Below are 22,775 nucleotides of genomic sequence, written 5' to 3' on the forward strand. Positions count from 1 at the left end.
TCAAACGTACAAGAACAAATTATATACATTTAGATTGCATATGAGTAGAGTAAACTAAATTTAAATATGTAATGAGAAAAATATTTATTTGGGTATAACCTTAAACAAATAAAAAAGTTTAGATACACACTTATAAACATATAAAAATACACATAATATTTACAATTTATATATATATATATATATATATATATATATATATATAGAGAGAGAGAGAGAGAGAGAGAGAGAGAGAGAGAGAGAGAGAGAGAGAGAGAGAGAGAGAGAGAGAGAGAGAGAGAGAGAGAGAGAGAGAGAGAGAGAGAGAGAGAGAGAGAGAGAGGGTTATATTTACTCTAGGAGTAAGTTATTATAACTTACTTCAAATCTAGACCATTGATTCTTCTAAATCTAATGGTTAAAAATAATAAGTAATAGTTTTTTATCTCCACATTTAATTACTTATTATTTTTAACCACTAGATTGAAAAGAATCAATTTGGAGTAAGTTATAATAACTTACACCTGGAGTAAATATAACCCTTCTGTATACACTAGTGTCTATACCCGTGCGAGACACGGGTAAAAGTTTCGTATATTAAAAAAAATATTTTATTGCTATTTCAATTTGATTGGAAAAAAATATTAGTTATAATCTTTGAATTAGAAATTATGTTGTTTTATGTTGTTTCAATTTGATTGGAAAAAAATAATAGTGATTATGATAAATTGATTTTATACAAAGTATGTAATCAATTAATAAAAAGAGATTACTGTGTGAAAATTGGAAGTAATAAACAGCAACAAAATTGAACAATTTGTGATAAAGAGAATTGAAAAGTGTCATCAAAAGAAAGATCATGAATACCACCGGTCATTGCCCATGGTTGATTGTGCCTAGAACTACACAAACCATGTCTTGCACACACAATAATGGAATAAGAATAGTTGAATCATAATAATTAAGAAAACTAAATATAAGGAGAGGTCGTTATCAGATCAGTTTCAACTTTTGTAACAACCGTCCCACTCTGCAAATTCAACTTGAACTTGTGTTTTGTAGTCATATAAGCTCCAGAATTAGCGGCGACACCAAAGGATTTCAAATTATACACAGCTCCATCGCATAGCTTAGATTGAAATCGTGACAATAGGGCTTTCCTAACTGAAACCTGAATCTTGTCGCCCTTTAAATTCACAAACAGAGATAATCAAAATCTAAAAGACATCATATATTATAATGAATAAGGAATAACATTATAAATAATCACGATTAATAAAACAAACAACAAAAACAACATGTTCATCCATCAAAACCATTTCCATTGCATATAAATTTTGTTTGGAATTCATATCTGGTACAAACCATAAACGAACAACTCGAACAACAATGCCCCAGGATTCCTTGCCAGGAGTGATGTTGTTAACATAGTCGTATTTTCCAGCAGCCATGAAAAATTCCTGACACAGAATCGATAAACGTTAAGTGCAGAAGAACAGAAGAGGAACTGAAAGAAGGCGTGTTTTGGAAAAAATGAATCTGGCCTATTTATACACCATAAATCATAAACACACTAAGGAAAATAAAACGTTAAAGATGTTATTAAATGTACTCACATGGTTATCTGGATGGAAGTAACAATATTAATGATCAGAGTCATTGGAATTGGAAGGCTGCTTCGAGAAGAACAATTTACAATGATGCCTGAAGGTAGCCGCTGTAAGCATAAAAGCGTGGAATGCATTAGGTCGATTGGAATTCTCAACAAAGAAAAGGTTCCAATTTATTTGTATTCTGCAAAGCCCAATAAACGCATGGTCTGATGTTATAATTAGGCAAAAGCATATCTATTCCCAAGGCCCAAAAATAGCTATCTCAATCGGTGTAAATAAATTGAAAAAGTAAAATTTAAATTAACAGTATTTAAAATAAATTGGAAAATGTAAGATAATTATATTAGTTGATAATTATATTAGTCAATTAATATTATTAATAATATTCACTATTGATAAATTAAATTTATAAATAATTTAAAATAAATTGGAATTAACTAAAATAATAAACTGAAAATGTGTATACCCAAAAATAATTTCACTATAATTATTATTTTGTCAAAATTATAAATAAATATGTGTATATGTGTATTACATCTATCGAGAAATCATATATTTATTAAAATTAAATTTCATAATTTGATAATAAATAATTGAGAATTCAAATTCAAAATTTAAAATTAAGTATAAATAATAACAATCTATTAATAGTAATTTATCTAAATATAGAAACTATTTAAATAGTAAACATGCTAGTAGTGTGACAAATGGCAAAGTTGCCAAAGAACTCCTTAATTTATATATATATATATATATATATATATATATATATATATATATATATATATATATATATATATATATATATATATATATATATATATATATATATATATATATATATATATAATTCAAATCATATTTTATTTGTTAGTTTGATTTTGGGTGTGTTAATCCAAGAATTCCTTTTTCCCATCCGTGTATGCAAGTATCCGTTGGCGAGTAACCCATAAGATATAATTGTAGAAGAAAAAATAAAAAATAAAATATGAATGGCTAGTAAATTATTCAATATAATTTATTTAATTTCTTAAAACATATCCAACATAGAAGAGTTATTACAATTTTTTTTCTTTTCTTATCGCTAGATTAGAATATATATCTATATTATTCTTGAAGATTTCTTTACAATCGACATTCCCCATGTTATAGAATCAATGTACCCTGCACAAAAATGAAAAAAAGATATATGAACATGACAGAAATTGAACATATATGTATTACTTGAGACTAAACAAGAAGACTCATTACTTACGAGTTGCAATCGACGCTAGGATCAAAAGGAACGGAAAGGTTAATGTTACAAAGTTGTGGCAGTTGTTTTGATCTGTCAGCTTTGACTCCAAATCTGGATGCAGCAGGTTTGAGACAATTGCAAACATCTTTTCGAATCTGAGGGGTGTTAGCCTTTTGGTTCAGATTACTTAAACCAGTACAACAGTTACCAGGTGGTGTAGGAGGACCAGTTCCTTGCAAAAATGGAAGACATGGCAACAATGACAGAAGAGCTTCAGGGCATGCTATGTCATCGATTTGGCGTGCAAACATTGGTGTTACTAGCATACCTAAAACCATCAAAAATATTGAAACTGAAATACATTTCTTCCCTGCCATCTTAATTTTAATGTGTGTAGTGTATGTGTGAATGATAACCTATGAATTTTAGAATGATTTTGTCTCGACAAGTATGCTTTAATTTATAGACAATATTATTTGTTGACCATTAATGGTAAATCATTAGTGTCTTGATTGTTTTTAATATTTTCTTTGTAAGGTTATTATTTCATGTTACTATTTCATTTAAATTATTGGTGAACACTCGATTCTCCTTAAATTTAGTTGGGTACGAATAAAATTATTCATCCAACTAAATAAAATTATTCATTGTCTAAAAATAAAAAAAAACAAATTATTCATTGTCATTCATTTTTTCAATTATTTTATTTTAAAATAAATTAAAAATTTTAACTAATTTTACTGAAAATACCGGTATCCAATTAATTTACTTATAATTCGTAGTTAAAAAGTTATCTAAATTTTTTTTTAAAAGGAATGTTTATAATCTTAAATATTCATGATCAAATATATTAATTAAGAGTAGCCAAAAAAAACTTATTATAAAGACAATGAATTCAAACTATTAAATTTTTTTACTATACTAGTAACAAACCCGTGCGTTCGCACGGGTTCTGGTACGGGGCGCGCATTTGTTTTAGATATAAATTTTTTAATAGAAAAATGTTTGGTATTCGTGAAAAAATAATAATTAAATGTATAGAAAAATATCTGGTACCCGTGAAAAAATAATAATTGAATATATAGAAAAATGTCCGGTACCCGTGAAAAAATAATAATTGAATGTATAGAAAAATGTCTGGTACCCGTCAAACATTTACATCAATAAGATCATTTTATAAATAAAAAAACTTAGAAATTTAACTAAAATGACATATATTTTTATAAACACGTTTAAATATCTATGAAGTGCATTTTTTATATATATGCATCAATTATACAAACATTAATATTTAATTTCTATGTATACTTATTATACAAGTTGGTATCCAACTACCATCATTGTCATAGTTCATTCTAGAGGATTGCTTTTTATCTCAGAGAAAATTAGATCATTTTACCTACTCATTTAATAAAAATAATAAATTTATTAGAATAATTGTTTTAATTATGGGAATAAATTTGAAGATCAAATTTTTCTCTCTTTGTTGGTATAACATAAAATCTATTTAAGTTAATGATATTTAATATTTCCCCTTTTTAATTATTTTCAAAATTATTTTTATATATGTTATTTTGATATGATAAATAAAATCATATATTTATATATTTATTTTATCCTCCGGCCTTTAAATTGTAGATAAACATTTATACTTTTCATAAATTATAGATAGAATAGTTAGATAAAAATCAAAATATTTATGTATATTATAAATAATATTTATTACTTAAGAAAATTCAAATCTTCTTTAAATTCAAATTCAAATTGTTCTAATTTTAAAAAAATAGAAGACAGATTAATGCATATTAATAAATATCATTACAAATGAGTGCTAACACTAAAAGACTACATTAATTTTCATTGTGTGAACTTAGCTAGTTGTCCTTGAGAAAAAAAATTAAAAGACAAATTAATGCATGGTAAGAAATTTCATTACAAATGAGTGCTAACACTAAAAGACTACATTTAATTAAGATTTATTTGATTATTTAATTTTATTTATATTTTAAAATATAAGGATATATTGAAGTAATTGATTCAATTAATGACATTTAATATTTTTTTGTTTTAGTTATTTTTTGTCGTAAGATCAACAAAATATTTTCCTCCGTAATATCGTTTAAGTTATTCTAAATATATATGTTTTTATCATGAATTACAATAATTAACGGTCTTTTCAATTAATTAAATTTGTATACTTTTGATAATAATATCATGTGTTTCAAATTGATTGTAGCAATTGTGCACATATTATGTTGCTCCTCACAGTACCAGTTATGTATTTTAATTTTTTATTTTGATTTGTTTATTTTCTATTAATTTATTTTTCTTTTTTGTGTGATAGTTTTAAAAAGCTTTAGAAATCAATTTATATTTGAATAAAACTATTTATGATGTTTAAAAACTGGAATTAAAAAAAGTTGTAAATATTTTATTGTATTCATTTTTTAAAATTTTCACAATTATATTTTAAATATTTGTTTACTCCATAAATTATATTCATTTTTCAAAAATTTGGAATAAAAAAATAAAATACATCATGCTACTATTATTAATTAATAAAAAATATTATTAATTAGTGTCCTTCATTTGTTTTTCAATTTTTTTATTAACTTTTGTTTATGTTTATTTTGTAGTTATTAACTTTGTAGATAGTTAAGATGAATAGGATTAAATTGTTTCTTAGTTTATATTATAAAATTTTAGTAAATATAACATGTAATTCTTATAAACACGTCTAAGTATATATGACATGTACAATTTTTATATTTTCATCAATTATACAAACATTATTAATTATTATTGTAATTATTATTGGGTATTATAAATAGTATAAAATAATACTAACATCTTATCTATCAATTAATATATTATAAATGGTATAAAACAACATATTGAATATTATTAATTATTATTGTAATTATCATTTATTTTGAATATATAACATCAAATAAAAAATAAAAAATTATTTTGACAGTCTTTTATAACATTAAAAAGACATGTGTGATGATGAAAAGGAAAATAGCATAGAGATAGATATAGTTGATGCGACTTTGACTTGCAATAAACAATACACTATACTAAGACCTATTATATAGTCTGTTCTATGAATTTTCTTTGATACAACAAAGACATTAATTATCTATTTTTATAACATTATTTTATTTTCAACAAAATTATATATAAATCTATCTATCATTATAAATTTTAACTGCATTTGTAGCTTACATTTAGAAAAATTTATATCTATTTTTCTAACTTATTTCACTTTTAGAAAAATTAAATATTGATTAGAATAAATTTAAGTAATAATGGTCTCCCTTCAATAATTTCACCAATCTAAAAATTATAAATAAATATAAATTAGAATAAATTATGAAATAAATAGAAATTAAAGAGAGTTAAATGAGACATATTAATGACACATTAGAATAACATTAATTTGATTCTAATTATATTTGAAATTTGGTTTAAGCTAAATAAAATTATTTAAAATCAAGTATTAACAAATAAACTCATCAAATATATCAGCTTCAATCCTGTTAAACATAATCGATCTCTAAAGCAACAACTGAAATATGAAATAAAAAAGAAAAAAATACAATATAAAATGTTAGTAAAAAAAAAGCAAGAAGGAAGAATATAAATAAAAACAAAAATAAATTATAAACCTTCCATTTAGTGAAAGATTAGAGAACCTGCAAAAAATAATACGAAAAATGAATAAAATCTCTAATAAAAACATCATTAAAAAACAATAAAAATGTAAATAAAAGTTAAATAAAAAATTATAAAGAAAAAAATACATTGACGAAATCAACCAAAAAAAACTCTTACCTTGAAACATACACGGCGCATTGAAACTCTAACTTTGTAGATCTGAAACATGCACGGCAGATTCAAACTCTAACCTTGTAGATCTGAAACATGTGAGACAGATTTGAGCTCTAACCTTTGCATCCTTCAACCTTGACACAACATAGATGGTAGAAAATACAAAAAATGGAAGGGTCTGCAAAAAAGAATCTATCTAAGCACCTCATACTCCAAAATACTCGAATCTGAAAAAGATTTATGAATAACTTTCGATTTAGAGATACCGTTGTTCTTCGATTAGTTCATCTGCACCTTTTATTGCACATACCATAAAGATCTTGAACATTTTCTTTGCATTCAACTTGTGCTTCTGCAAGATCTAAAATAAATACATGAGTTCATAACCAAAAAACCAAAGAGAAAGATAAAGAAGATATTGATGTGAAACCAAAAGAGGGAAGAGAAAGTAGAAAGAAAAAGAAATGAGAAAGTGAAAATGGAAACAGAGAAAGAAAAGAAAAAGACATTAGGAATATTTTTTATTTTGTCTATTAAGTAAAAGAAGTAGTAAATATTAAACAATATGAGCTGGTGGTTAAAAAGCAAAAAAAAAAGGTTGGAGTTCTATGAAGCCATCCACGTGGCAGTGTAATAAAAGGGCAAAATAGGAATTTTAAGAGCATTGAATTTTCTTATATGATATATGTGATAGATATTTATCCAAAAGTAATATTGGTATACTTAAACGTGTTGCCAGATCATATGATCTTAAATATTCATGAATTAATATTAATATATTAGGTAAGAGTGTACAAAAAAAGCTTATTATAAATTTTCTAACAATATGGTAATCAATTTTTTTCCTAAAGTAATATTTATATACTTCAAACGTGTTGCCATATCTGTTTGCATTATAAATAGTAACTGACAGTATTAATAATCATTAAAAATACACAAGAATAATTATTAAGATATAAAAAAATTATATTTTTATTTTAATAATATTTAATTTTAATTATTATACAAATGCAGCGCAAGATACATTATAAAAATTAGGGGTGTTCACGTGACAATTTAGATTATTTTAAGGTAAAAATTCATCTAATTTAAAGATAAATTTATTTGTGATTCGGTTCAATTTTATATGATTGATTAAAAAATCTGATATAATCTGATACAATTTCTTACAATTTAATTTGAATTTATTTTTGAATATCAAATTATAAATTATATTTTTTATTAAGATAATAATACTGTTAATAAATAATAGATTTGATAAAATATATAACATCTATTATATTAAAAAAAGTTAATATTACAAAATTAAAATGGTCAACTAGGGTTAAACAAATGAAATTATAAAAAATATATATATTAAATTGTTAAAAAAATATCTTCAAATATTAAAATTAACACTATATATATATATATATATATATATATATATATATATATATATATATATATATATATATATATATATATATATATATATATATATATATATATATATATATATATATATATATCGGCTCGGATCAATTTTAAAAAATAAATTCAGAATCTGATTTGAACCGAGGGATTTTTACAAAATGTCATCTTAACACATCTAATGATATTTAATTTTTTGTATATATAATTTTTTTAGATCAATTTACAATTTTTATGTAGATCGATTTTGTTTGAACCCCCTAATAAAAATTATAATATATTGTTGTGTATGTTTAATAGTTGTAGACTATGAAGTCTGAACTCGGACATAGACACGATACGTGACACGGACACGGGGACACCGTTAATGTAAAAAAATATAGGACACAGACATACCTATATATATTTATATATTAATAAAATAATACAATTTATGAGTATAATTTTTGAAGAATCTAAAATGAAAACTAAAATTTAATTTTATTTAAATTTAGTACTTTCAATCAACCAAAAAAATTAAAATTAAGTACTTTCAATTAAGGAAAATAATAAAAACAAAATGATATAAATCAGATCATAGTCAGTCCACGTTGAGAAAACCGGTCTCTAAGTCAGGCTCATCCAAAGACAAGTTATATGTTATATGTTATGTGTAATTCACATATAATATGAATGAAATAAAGACAAATAACATCTAACATATCTAATTGACATATAACATTTCATATGACATTTCTGTATTTAACATGAAACATAAACAAAGAAACATAGCCAATTTATAAATAATAACATGAGTAAAGTGTTGTCGCCGACGTATGTAATTAACAAAAGGAAACAAAAACAGAGACAATTAATAAAGAAAAAAAGGAATGAGTATCAGAAGAGAAAGAGTAAAATGTTGGTGGTAGCGACGATGGGATATCGGCGTGCGGCGAAGATGAAAACAAAAAAAAAAAAGAAGATAAAAACAAAAAGAGAACGTAAAAAACCAAAGAATACAAGTTTTTTTATAGTGGGGAAGTGGAATATGAAATGTATAAATCATTTTTTTTATTCTGAAAAATTTGAGAGATTGTTGTGTCTGTTATTTGAAATAGTATGTCGTATTTGAGTCCGCTGCGTTTCAATTTATTTTTTTGTTGGACACTTCAAAAACATTTTTGATACGTGTCTGACATGTGTCTGGTGCAGAGACACACCTTTTAATTGACGTGTCGGAGCATCATAATTATAGAAGAGTACAAATAATTCATAAAGGAATAAAGTAAGAATTATTTGAAACCTAATATTAATCATCATAAAAGATGAAATTAACTTTCCTAATTAATTTAGGAATAAAATTTTGACACCGAAATTCTTGGGATCTACTATACTTTTGTTGAATTTTTTTTATATTCGTAATATACACAGCTATTATGAAGATAATATGTTATCGTTTATAGTTTAGATTTCTCAATGTTTAAATTTAGCAATTTTTTGTGGCTCTACATTTTGTTTTATTTTATTTGAATGGCGTCTGAAAAGATATGAAGGGTAGGCAAATTTGGGGTATTACAATACTCTTGAAGAAGAAACATTGTATCTTGATGAATCTTAAAATAGAAACGTGTGATATTCATGATTTAAAACCTTAGCCAACTTGAGTGAGGTAAACACCTGAAGTATAGGTAAAACCCAAACCACAAGGAAGATCTTAATAACCATACCTTAAAACCCCTTTTGAATGTGATTCAATTTCCAAGGTAATATGATTCAGTTTAATCTGAATGGCTTCTTGGATCGCTTCCTTCAAATCCAACGCATCCGCTTCAACAATAGAATACAACCCATAATCCCACGATGCACCATCCAAAATAACCCCCAAAGAAATCTCTAACACACCAACCTCTATTAGTTATGCCTAGGTGTTCATTAAACCTCACATCCGCATTGCATTTTGTAACACCCCTTTCTAATACCCCAAGTATTTAAACATATAATCAGAGTAAAGAATTATACATATAAACAAAGGGCGTCACATCGACGTTTCCAAAAACTAAAAGTTTTCAAAAACCAATATCATTCATCATCAAATATACAATTACACATGGTCATCAAGGTAACACCTCTCACTTGTCATAATTCATCAAGAATATGCATTCACAACGGAAATAATAAATACTCATGTATTTCATAAATAATCATGTCCCATACCATAATCATATCTCAATAATAATCCACAAGATAATATAATGTCATATCCAAGATATTCGGGACTATGGCCTCTCAACAAAAAATAACAAAATATACAGGTTCACAAGATAATATCATAATACATATCCAAAACAAAATATGAGTTCAATACTACTAAGTCCCATCCAGTGTTACATGACCAGAGCATTGACTCACTACCTAATCACCCAACAAATGTGGACGCTCTCCCGCTAAACCTTGCACGACCTACTAATCGTCAAAACCTGCACGTTACCAACAAAGAGCAACATTCAAACAGAAGGGTGAGAATTGAAATCATTATGAAGAAGTATAATAAAGTACAATGATTTGATTAACAATCATAAAAATTCACCACACCTTGCATAATCATGTAAATAGTATTATCCAATATATTTCACATGTTCAAGTATGCCACAAAGCTCAAGGAGTATAATATTCAAAAGGGTCCAATACTAATATTCCAAATATGCACATAAACCATCATTATCGCATATTCACATATATCACCAAATCATGTATCCAAACACAACCAAAATCAATTATCACATCTCATACACACGTAAAAATCACATAATTGCATACATTCAAAACATCACATAACACCAATGTGACTCAATGCAAGACATGTGACTCTATGGATATGGTACCGAATGTGAACTCAACGTTTCACCGCTTTCTGATTCAATATCTAGAATCCAAGCCACATTTCCGATCCGGACAAGATCAAAGCCAATATGCCTACCTCCAATTAAGGATCACGTTTTCTACGCCTATTTTCATTCAAGGATCAACGTCTTTTACCATGTGAACCCACAGTTTCACCGCTTCCACCATAAATCCGACCATGCTATGAATGTATGTACAAATACCAATAATATATGCAATTAAGATTATCTCATCAATCCTAACTTACCGCATACCACGATAATCCAACTCTATGAATTATCCACCAATTGTACACAACATTCACAACACATATATATATCATTCTCATGTAAAGGCCAAAAAAGCAAACACCGACACCATACACTGATAGAGTTACAGTTCAAAAGTTATAAATTTTCAAAGTTTTTCCAAAAAAGCAAAAACCCACACCATACACTGACAACTATAAACATGTCAAAATTACGCGAAACAATTAAAATATGACTCGAAATAACTTGAAACAACTCCGACAATTTTATTGGCAACTCTAACAACTTTATTAAAAAATCTATCGGAATCGAAAACTAATTTAAATTATCTCATTAATCTAATTGTTTATCTCTAATTCCAAATAATATATTAATGAAACATATATTTATATATCTACAAGTCGCTACAATAGAAAACATTATATTGTTTTAACTTGAAACACATCTCTAATTCTAAGAGTCGTAACTTGAAACATTATACTGTTTATTTATTTTTAAAGAATCAGAATGTTGCTACACTAGAAAACAAATTGACATTCTCAATTTATCTATATACTTGTATATCTCGTTGAACCAGTATGTATCAGTATAAATGATATTAAGCAACATATATAAATCAATGCACATCAATATATTCAATATATATCATAAAAAAAGTGTTGTTACATTGGATCTTAAATTGACATATCTTATAAAAACATGGTTAATGTGCTATCACTACAGTACATTGATAATTTTATATAAGAACATAGACAATAATGACTCGCTACAATATCTCCCATTTTACTACTCTCCATTTAATTGTTAAGTATACTACATAGTGAGTAGATCTACCGAAGATAAAATATTAAATTGGGTTATCAATTTCACCAATATATCAATTTCAAACACAATTAATCATCATATATTAAGAATGGCTCATCAAGACCTAACAATATCAAAACTATAAAAATTAGGGATTTCAACCTAAACATATTTCTATCCATTGCCCCAATCATACTAACCCATAATAATAAGGATTCTCCCCCTTACCTCTTGTTGATTTCTTGAAACCCTATCTCTTGTTCTTCTCCTCTCTTAGTCTCCTTTCCCTATTTCTCTTCTCTTGAAAATGAGCAAATGAAATAATATCTCTAACTCTGATCAAACTCTTACTAACTTATTGTCTTAATGGGCTTAAGAAAATAACACCCCAATTTACTTCTACTTCTAATAAATAGGCCCAATAGTTATAATCCTCTAATAACTCAATGTCTTATATTTTCGGTCTAATCTTAATTACTCGGAAAATTCCCAAAACGCTAAATATTAACTTATTAATATTTATAATACTAAAAATATTAAAATTTTCGATTAAATATCGATCCGCTATCCCGAACTAATAAAGACTAAATAGTCCCAAAACGCGAAAATTTCAATAAACATCACAAATGACTAAATTAAGCAAATAATTATTTTTCCGGGCGTTACATATTTCACCTAACATTTGAGGTGGTTGCCAAGTGTGTTGTTGGTGGGTCCGATTATTTTCATCACTACTTATCCCATGTGAATCTTGGGTCGTGAACCAATCCTTCCACATATGATATACCCTTGCATATCCAGTTGGTTAGCATCCTTCTTCTCCCCATTCCAAATTCAGTTATTTATATTATTTCACATCACCCAAACCATAACCTCCACCCTACCTGCAACCTTATTATCCTCCTTGCTAAAAATATCTTGAATCACCTTCCTCACATCATTCATTTGATCAAGCCGTAATGTAATTACATGATCAGACTTGCAACATACGAACAAGGAGACGTTAACGCAAAAAAATAAAAGTTCCAATCATCCTCTACTTCTACATCACATAAAGGCAACTATTAAGGCAAAAGACATAATATTGTTGTAGCCTGCTTCTAGGAGGGAGACAACCAAAACATAAATGCCAAATAAGGTGTTTGGCTTTTGATGGCGCTATCATTCTCCATAAACTCCACCAATAACCTTCCACCCTTCTTCCTTTGAAATTTCAAAACTTCTGCATCCAAAGTTTATAGCCTATTTTAACACTATATACGTCATTCCGCTCCTCCTTCTAAACTACGCAATCCTCCGTAACATCATCCAATGGGTACCTGTAAAATATTAATAGCAAACTCAGGAGAAAACAATTTACCAATCTTATGATGGTCTCACTGTTTAAGGTTATGATGCATTAGATCCTTAACCGTCAAACTATACACGTGGTTCTCTTGAGGGGCTCCCTAATAACATCCCCCTTTATTCCTCATCAATAGATCCTACATCACCTGGATATTACTTTCGTCCCCAATCCTCCATCTACTACCTAATAAGAAAACTTCCCTAGTTTTCCAAAGACTCCACTAGACAAAACTTGGATTACTTCCTAAACTCATTGCCATGAAAGATGAGTTAGGAATATATTTAGCTTTGAACACTTTTGACAGTTCTCTGGTTTGAAGGTTGGCAATAATTATAGTAAAATAAATATTGCAGCATTATGTTATATAGTATATATTATCTTGGTAAAAAGAACAGGTTAATCAAGATGTCATATGTTACAAAGGAACATGTTGAGATGAATGGAGCAACATGTCAGACAAGATGCCCTATGCTGAAATCATTCAACATCGTGTCTATTATGGATTGGGCTGTTGGATTAGGTCAAGATCCAAACAAATGCATAATATTATGAGAATCTTGTGCAGATCTCTATATTGCGGATTAGTAGGACTGACAGATTCAAGCTAGAATAAAAGTAGGACTGACATATTCAAGAATGAATAAAGGAAAATATTCACTTTCTAATTATGGAGATAGTTTAGAAAGATTTGATTGAAGACCTATTTTTATGCAGAATCTTCTGCATATTTGTAGTAACTAATATGCTGTGATTGAAGCCCGAATCCAGTTGGGAAAAGGTTATAAGTAGAAGTATTGTAACCTATGAAAAAGAGCGATTCCAAGATGTAGAAATACTAGGGCTTTGTTTGTGTACCTCTCTCGGTGAGAGTAGGTTGTAATTAACTCGACATGTGAGTTGGAATGTGTTCCTTGAGTTGTAAGGTTTTGTCATGCATTCATAAGCTGTGAAGTATTGAATGTACGTGTGTTATTTAAGTATCATTGATACAATTATCTAAGTGTGTGTTGCTTGTGATTGAAGCTATTGTTCTTGGAGGAAGCTTTGAAGCAACTATACGTATTGTTCTTAGTCAAGATTCTTGGCTAAGTATGTGTCGGTTAAGTGAGTCTTAATCATGTTATGTTTGTAATTGAAAATTATGGTCAAGAGCCGTCAAGATCGGTAACATGTGTCGTTGTTTATGAGACATCACTACGGTGAATGAAAGTTAGCGGAGTTTCTCTTATATAGGAAGTTCTTAGGTAGAAGTTGCACCGGATAGGGATTAAGTGAGAAGTTGTAAACGGGGGAGTTTAGCTTCAAATTGATACTACTAATAGTGGATTTCCTTCCTGGCTTGGTTTCCCCTAGATTAGGTGTTGTTGTACACCGAACTAGGTTAACAATTCTGTGTGTTAAATTACTTTCCAACTTTGCTCAATTATTATGTTTATCTTGTTCATGTGTTCTTATCAGAAAAGATGTCTCAACACAGGATTCAACATCTTAACTTTAAAGCACCAAAATTTCAACTTTAGAAACTAAGGTATACTAGTTATACATAATGTACAACCCTGCTTCTCTACCATAGCCATGTTGAAAGCTTTAAAATCACAAAACCCCAAGCTTCCCTCCTTCTTCCGATAAGTAAGACTCTCTCATGCAAACCATCTAATCCCCTTATTATTACTACCTCGTCCCCACCAGAACGAGTTCAACATCTTCTCTATATCTTCCACCATGGTGTTCGGTAAATTAAACACACCCATAACATAAACAGGTATAGCCTGAATGGATGGTTTGATAAAAACCTCTTTTCCGACCTTAGACCACGGACGACACCTCGACAAATTAATTGTTTTCCAGATAAGTCATTTGATGAATGCAAATGTATACTTCTTGCTTCTTCCCACCATAGATTGTAACCCCAGATAAGTACATGTACCCATCACATGCCGAACACCCATAATACGAGCAAGGTCACATCTTGAGCATGCTTACTTATATTGCGACTGAAGAAAAACTTTGATTTGTTCATGTTAATCTTTTGGCCAGAGGCTTCTCCATACACTTCAAGATCTTCATTAGGTTTCCAACTTCGGATAGATTTTCCTTGCAAAAAAGAAAACAATAGTTAGTAAAAAGTAGGTGAGACACCAAAGGTGCCCCCTATAATTTTTGATACCATGTATGTCTCATTTGTCTACTCTCTCCTAGTGAGAGAATAAATGCCATATGTTATAAGGATAAAGAGGTATGGAGAAAGAGAATCTCTTTTCCCCAAACCCCCTCTTGGTTGAATAAGTCCCACACAATTTAAATTAACCATCACCAAATAGTTCACCGAAGTCACAAGCATTATCATCCAATGTACCAATTTGTTTGCAAAGTCCAAGCTACTTAAAATCCCTCTCAAAAAGCTCCAATCCACCAGACCAGAGGCCTTGCTAATGTCAATTTTTAAGGGCTAACTCCATAATATTTTTAACACGGTGTGAGAACTGACTTTTTTTAGTTTTGTTATTGCAAAACAAGTTGCGGTTAGCAAGAGTCGTCACCGAATTTTATTTTATCCAATTTTATTAGGAAAGGCATAAGAGAATAGGAAATAACTTTTTAAATATTGTTGGGTTAGGGGGTAATTATACAAAGGGAAGGTGTTAGCACCCCTGGTATCCATGGTTATCCATGAGCTCTTAATTTACTTGCTCACTTTATAAGAAAACTTGTTTTTCGTGTGTATGTGATTTGAAAATAATTTTGTAAAGTGCTTATGTGAGGCAAACTTTGTAATAACTCATGTATCAGTCCTCGGGAATGTTTATAAAGTGTTTTTTTGTTTGAAAGTACGATGTGAAAAAAAGTTTGTTTTGATCGTTTGGAAATGTGATGGAGAAAATTGTTTGACCAAGTAAATTATGAGTATTTACCCTACCTATTTGTCTTTACTATTCTTTTCCTTTCGTTTTAAAGGAAAGAGACTTTCCATACCATTATTTGGTAGGAAGTCCTTTCAATGGATGTTTAGGGTCATCGTATGGTCATCGAAGGCAGCATTAAAGATACTTTAACACTTTTGAAGGAACTATCATCACTTTATCGTAGGGACACCAGGACAAGATCATATTTCATAGGCAACACGAGGGCCATCGAGGGACTATGATCTTTTGTATCGTATGGACTGTGATAATTTTACCGAGGGTCTTTGTGCATAAGTATCCAAATTTTCGAAGGACATGACCATTAATCATTTAAGGCAACGGAGAGAGAGTTACCCTAAAGGTGGATGTGTGCAAAGGTGTGTTAGTTACAATTATTTTATCTTGGTTGTTATGGTTATTCTAGAGTTTGTTTTTTATTTTTCCATACAAGCCTAATTAAACTAGCAATTAAATATATATTAGTTTACAAAAATATAAAACGTGAGAAATAAAATGCGAGAAAGTAAAACCTACGCTATTACATGGCTTAGGGAGAGATACAATAGTAAAAACTTTGTGGGAAATTTTAACCCAACACTATTACAATTATTATACAACCTATAAAATTTGTCTAATAAAATAAGTGGCAAAATAATAAAAGATGTTAGAAAAATTATTGTTTAAAGTCCAAAAATTCTAATTATAAAAAATTATTATAGATTTTTTTGTAAGTTTATGATTTATTATGGTGTTAGATAAAAATTAAATAACCTAATTCTAATAAAAAATAATAATTATAAGTAAATCCTAAGTCTAATTAATTAATAATTACAAATTATGTCAAAAGGAGTTAAGTTAATTTATTGGAAAAAAACTAATACTATTTTTTTTATGGTTATTTGCATGATTTTGTGATTTTTATGGGAGTCTTGTTTATTGGTTTAATTGAAAAAATGAACTAAAGTAATTAAAAAAAAGAACATTAGAACTGAAAATCAAATGTGTAGGGTGGGGCTTGTGCCCACCCTCTTTATCTCATGAGCATTCTTCCTTCTCCATGGGCTAAGTTGTTGTTGTGTGAACCAAATGAGAATCAAACAACATAACATAAACATGCGCGTTAGTTGGAAAAATAAAAGAAAACGAATGACAAATATTGATCTTCACGTCAAGGTTTGTGTTTTCTAACCCCAACCTATTCTAAACATGATTATAAAGCATTATAGGCAATTAATAATTAGTAACAATGGATGAATTTAATGATTAGTAACAACGCATGGATAGTTGGACTGAAACCAACTAGATAGGACAATGCGATTTTTTTGGAACTTAGTTTGGGGGTAATTTTCCGTCACCTCTATGTGTAATAGCCTCATCTATTTATAGGCTTATAGAAGTATGAAAAGAAAAACATGGCATTCATGTTGTTACCAAAACAAAATAAAAACATGTTTTTTACCATTCCTTTTTTGAAGATTTGTGTCCAAACATGTTCATAAACTTGCCAAAACATCAAGATACCTCCCTCTAATAGTTTTGCACGATTTTGGAATGTCTTAGAATGAGATCTTGGCCCATGGATGATCTAAATGTGATCCATTCATATTTAAATTTATTTATTTACTATTTTAATATAATTCTTTTGCAAAAATTAAATAAAAAAAAATTATGGCCACATGCCAATGGACTTAGAGGTCCTCCAACATGTTATAAACATGTTTGAACCTCAAAAGCTAGGTCCATTAGCCCAAAAGTTCAAAGTTTGTTCAATTTAGGTTTCATGCATTTCTCAAAATTTTCTCAACTTGCACCAATCACAACTCTCTCAATTTTTGTCATATGAAGGTGATCTTAGAATTTTTGGAAACCTCGAGATGTCCCCTAAAACTTTCATGTTGAACACTTTTTCATTTGGAGTCTTTATCTTTGTGTAAATTGCTCTGACAACAAATGTGTTTTTGTTGACTTTCAAAATGACATTTAAAGTATTGGCTCATATCTTTTAAATGAAGCATTTTTTTGGGAAAAATCTATAAGAGACAAAGTTGTAGATAATCGAATACCCTTTAGAATGAGCTTTTCTTGAGAAACTTCTGATGAATTATGTGAAGGTTATGCTTGGTCAAAGTTCAGTTGACTTCTCCTTAGGAAAACCCTAATTTAGCAACTTTTTGACTTTTGAGAAAATCACGATTTTCCTGAAGGATCATGATCAACCCTTGATCAAATGATGAATGGGGCTTTAAAATCTTGATGTTGACAAGAAATGATAAAGTTGGACTGTACGTTGGTCAAAGTTGACTTTTGGTCCAACACAATCGAATGTTGATCATTTGAGCAATTGATTGAGAAAAGTTGTGAAGCAAGGCTTGAGACTTGAGATGAGGATACCCTAGAGCACATAGAGAACCATGAAGTCCATCTGAGGTATTGAGAGCTCAATCCCCTTTGAGAAAAACAAAACCCTAGTTGTAGGTTAATTGCTTTGGAGGAGAGCTTGTCTTGGTTAATCCTTGAGTAGTCTTGAGCTTTTGAGACTCCTATGAGTGGGAGGAAGCTTCTTGAATCAATTTGTCTCAAAGATGTGAGGGAAAATTTTGGGGTACAACAATATTACCTATTTTTTTACGCTCCAGCTTATGAATGACCTCAATTGCAATTAAAGAATTATCTAGTATAGATCCCTCTTCCACAAACGCAAATTTCTCCTTTGAGACACACTTAGACAAGCACCTCTTCAGTCTTTTAGCTAGAAGTGTTGAGACCATGTTATACACCACGTTACATAAAGATATCGGTCTGAAATCCTTCATCATTTTTGGGTTTTCACATTTGGGTATAAGGCAAATGTTGGTATCATTGAGATTGGCCATAAAAAACCTCTATCCATCCAGTGACAAACCACAGTAAAGATATCAACACCACATATCTCCCAAAATTGTTGATAAAACACTAAATTAAACTTGTCGGGGCCAGGGAATTTATCTAAGTACATATGGTTCAAAGCTTCATACAGTTCCGCTTTAGAGAAAGCTGCCAATAGTTTCTCATTATCTTCATTACAAATTACTGGTTGAATGAGAATTAAAACCGAATCATGGATGCTTTGCTTTTCTTGAAATAAATTATCAAAATAATGTTTTGCTACTCCTTAACCCGCATGATCCTAAACTTCAATATAATCAATAAGCATAAAGATCTTTTTAAATTTCTTCCTTGCTGAAGCCGTCATATGGAAAAAAAATTTATTCAAGTCTCCATCCTTGAACCAATGCATTTTGGCTCTCTTTTTCAAGTAAACTTCTTCTCTAACAATCATGTGTTTTTCGTTCCTCCGCTAACAACTTCTCCATACTCTCCTGCTTATTCAACCTACGGTAGTACTACATTTCCCCCTCACAGTCATTCATTTCTTCTTTAAATATTGTTCTCTTCCTCCTACTCTAACATTGAAGTTCCTCGACAAACCCTCGATCCGGTCTCCCAGTTTTGTTGTGTTGTTTCTTTTCCAGTCGGCTGCCACTGTTTCAGTTACATCCTCCTCCAACAACCATTGATTTTTGAACTTAAATGAATAACTATACTTGTTGAAACGCAAAGGCTCCCAATGGAGCAATATGGGATATCCTTCATTTATGATATCTATAAACCAAAATCCTGATATCCTTCAACTCTGATATCCGATAAACCACAATCCTCCACTTCTCTTCGAAAACCAGCACAAAGCCAATAAGGACACTCCTGCCTTGTTAACCTTACCACTAGTTAGACGTATTCTATTAATTTCTAAAAATTAAAACATACACATAAACCATGACAAATTAGTTTGACAATTTCATTAACAAAGTAAACAATGATTATTTTTTTCATTTTCATACCTTCGAGTTGTTGTACTTCATATATTTGTTCACTTAAATAAATCACCATGAGCATTCTTAAAAATTTCTCCAAGCGAACAAATCACCTCTGTTTTCATCGGTAGGGTTGATTTTGAGTCGAACCAATTTTTTTTTCAGTTTGGTTTAATTTGAATTATCGATTTTATAGGTTTTTTTTATTCGATTACACCCATAGTTAACCTTGTCTGATATTTGGGTTAGGTTTTTTGTATTGCTGGTGGGGATGATGATGTTTTGCACATTAGGAGGCAAGTTTGCTAAAGGATTTATGATTTTGGTTTTTGAAATTAATGGACTTTGATTTTTGTGTTTAGTTCATGGTTTTAAATTGCGGTTGCGGCTGGGGATGCGGTTGCAGTCACTGCGGTTGCGGCTATTGCGGTTGTTGCGATGCGGAATGCAGTCGTTGCGGTGTGAATTCATATTAATGAATATAAAATATTATATTTTATTATTTACTTTCGATTTCACATATCTTCCATTTTCTCTCTAAATTTTCTTCTATATCTCATTAATACTTCGTCACCCTTTTAAATATCACTAATCCTTTTAAAATATATCTTAAATCTATAATATAATTAAAAAAAAGGTAGACCAAATAATTTTTGCGAGCATTGCATTATCTCTTGGGGTCTGATGCGGTCTGATGCGGCTTGATACGGCCGATGCGGTGTTATGATGCGGTTTTTATTGTGATTTGCAATCACACCGCAATTGCGGTCTGATGCGGATGCAGACACTACCACAATATTGCGGCCGCACGGCCGCATCAACCTGATGCGGTCCGCAATTTAAAACCATGGTTTAGTTTATGTAATTGGTTGATTATGATTGCCGGATGGGGGTTCAAAATAGGGATTGGTGGAAGTCTTATTGCGGTTTTGGTGTTAGTACCAATATGTTCCATTGCATCAATGGGGATATTCTTCATGGTTCTAGGGGTCAGATTTTGATGGAAAGCTGATATTTATAGATTGGAGAGGCTGAAACAAAACCAAGTCTGGAGGAGACAATAACACTTATAACAGGGATCAAAACACAACGTGGAAAGAAAGCAAAGAAGAAGTGAAGATGTAGACCACTGGAGAAGACGCTTGCCGGCTTGAGTAATCACGGAAAAAAAAAAAACACTAGGAAAGGATACTCGGTAAAACTGAAAGAGATGAGAGGGAAAAACATTTAGAGAAGGAATTGGCTCAATCTTCTCTTGTGTATCACAATTGTAAATTCATTTTTTATTGTGTTGAAACCCTAAGTCAAATGATATTTTAGTTCTCTACATTTTTATATATATACCATGGTTAACAATAATGGTTTTATTTGAGATTTGGAGTTAAAAAAGAAAAGAGGAAAGCAAATTAAGTCATCTTACTCATATTATCTTTATAAATTAAAGATTTATTTTTTAAGGTATGTATATATAAGTTTTCATTTCAAACATAACGTATTTATTTGTTTGAATTTGGGTGTACTAATCCAAGAGGCCCTTTTCCCCACCTACATAATGTGTTGGCAAGTAACCCATAAAGAAGAAAAAAATAAGAGAAAATGGAAGCAAAATATGAATGGCAAGTAAATTATTCCATTTTAATTTATTAAAATTCTTAAAACTTATCCAACATAAAAAAGTTATTACAATCTTTATATTTTCTTATCGCTAGATAAGAAGCTGTCTAGTTTAGTCTTGAAGATGATTTCTTTACAATCGACATTCCCCATGTTATAGAATCACTGGACCCTGCACAAAAATGAAAAAAGATATATGAACATGACAGAAATTGAACATATATGTGTTACTTGAGACTAAACAAGAAGACTCATTACTTACGAGTTGCAATCGACGCTAGGATCAAAAGGAACGGAAAGGTTAATGTTACAAAGTTGCGGCAGTTGTTTTGATCTATCAGCCTTAACTCCAAATCTTGAAGCAGCAGGTTTGAGACAATTGCAAACATCTTTTCGAATCTGAGGGGTGTTAGCCTTTTGATTCAAATTACTTAAACCAGCACAACAGTTACCAGGTGGTGTAGGAGGACCAGTTCCTTGCAAAAATGGAAGACAAGGCAACAATGACAAAAGAGCTTCAGGGCATGCTATGTCATCGATTTGGCGTGCCAGCAATGGTGTTACTAGCATTCCTAAAACCATCAAAAATATTGAAACAGAAATACATTTTTTGCCTGCCATCTTAATTTTAACGTGTATGAATGATAACCTATGAATTTTAGAATGTTTTTGTCTCAACAAATATGCTTTAATTTATACACAATACTATTTGTTGACCATTAATGGTAAATCATTAGTGTCTTGATTGTTTTTTAATATTGTGTTGATAACGTTTTATAAGATTTATTATTTCATTTAAATTATTTTTATATAAAAGGAATGGTTATAATCTTAATATTCATTATCAAATATATTAATTAAGAGTAGACAAAAAAAATGTTTATTATAAAGACAATGAATTCAAACTATTAAATTTTTTACAATTTTTTATCCAAAAGTAATATTTGTATACTTGAAACGTGTTGCCACATCATATGATCTTACATATTCATTAATTAATATTAATATTATTATATTAAGTAAGAGTACACAAAAAGCTTATTATAAATTT

At 29.4% G+C, this 22,775-nt stretch overlaps 3 protein-coding genes and 1 long non-coding RNA gene across 5 annotated transcripts; all 4 read right to left on the reverse strand.

Moving 5' to 3' along the window:
* Positions 1-949: 949 nt before the first annotated feature.
* Positions 950-1,430, reverse strand: LOC131628499 (uncharacterized). The gene is made up of 2 exons (XM_058899336.1): positions 1,266-1,430; positions 950-1,165 (listed from the first exon to the last, which is right to left on the reverse strand). The coding sequence occupies exons 1-2, from the start codon at positions 1,428-1,430 to the stop codon at positions 950-952; spliced, it is 381 nt and encodes a 126-aa protein (XP_058755319.1).
* A 1,174-nt stretch (positions 1,431-2,604) lies between these two features.
* On the reverse strand, positions 2,605-3,232 carry LOC131628494 (non-specific lipid-transfer protein 1-like). Its single transcript, XM_058899333.1, has 2 exons — positions 2,848-3,232; positions 2,605-2,756 (listed from the first exon to the last, which is right to left on the reverse strand). Exons 1-2 carry the CDS (start codon positions 3,204-3,206, stop codon positions 2,747-2,749), a joined length of 369 nt encoding a protein of 122 aa, XP_058755316.1. The 5' UTR covers positions 3,207-3,232; the 3' UTR covers positions 2,605-2,746.
* Positions 3,233-6,343: 3,111 nt separating this feature from the next.
* LOC131628495 (uncharacterized) lies at positions 6,344-7,171 on the reverse strand. Of its 2 annotated transcripts, XR_009291810.1 has the most exons (4): positions 6,930-7,171; positions 6,667-6,841; positions 6,501-6,527; positions 6,344-6,400 (listed from the first exon to the last, which is right to left on the reverse strand). It is a non-coding gene; the product is annotated as an uncharacterized LOC131628495 (long non-coding RNA). The 2 variants fall into 2 exon arrangements; XR_009291809.1 differs by having other exon boundaries at positions 6,353-6,527; positions 6,930-7,170.
* Positions 7,172-21,886: 14,715 nt separating this feature from the next.
* Positions 21,887-22,345, reverse strand: LOC131628500 (non-specific lipid-transfer protein 1-like). The gene is made up of 2 exons (XM_058899337.1): positions 21,987-22,345; positions 21,887-21,896 (listed from the first exon to the last, which is right to left on the reverse strand). Exons 1-2 carry the CDS (start codon positions 22,343-22,345, stop codon positions 21,887-21,889), a joined length of 369 nt encoding a protein of 122 aa, XP_058755320.1.
* Between the last annotated feature and the right edge of the window lie 430 nt (positions 22,346-22,775).

Source organism: Vicia villosa, unplaced genomic scaffold (assembly GCF_029867415.1).
Source record: "Vicia villosa cultivar HV-30 ecotype Madison, WI unplaced genomic scaffold, Vvil1.0 ctg.000458F_1_1, whole genome shotgun sequence".
NCBI lineage: Eukaryota > Viridiplantae > Streptophyta > Magnoliopsida > Fabales > Fabaceae > Vicia > Vicia villosa.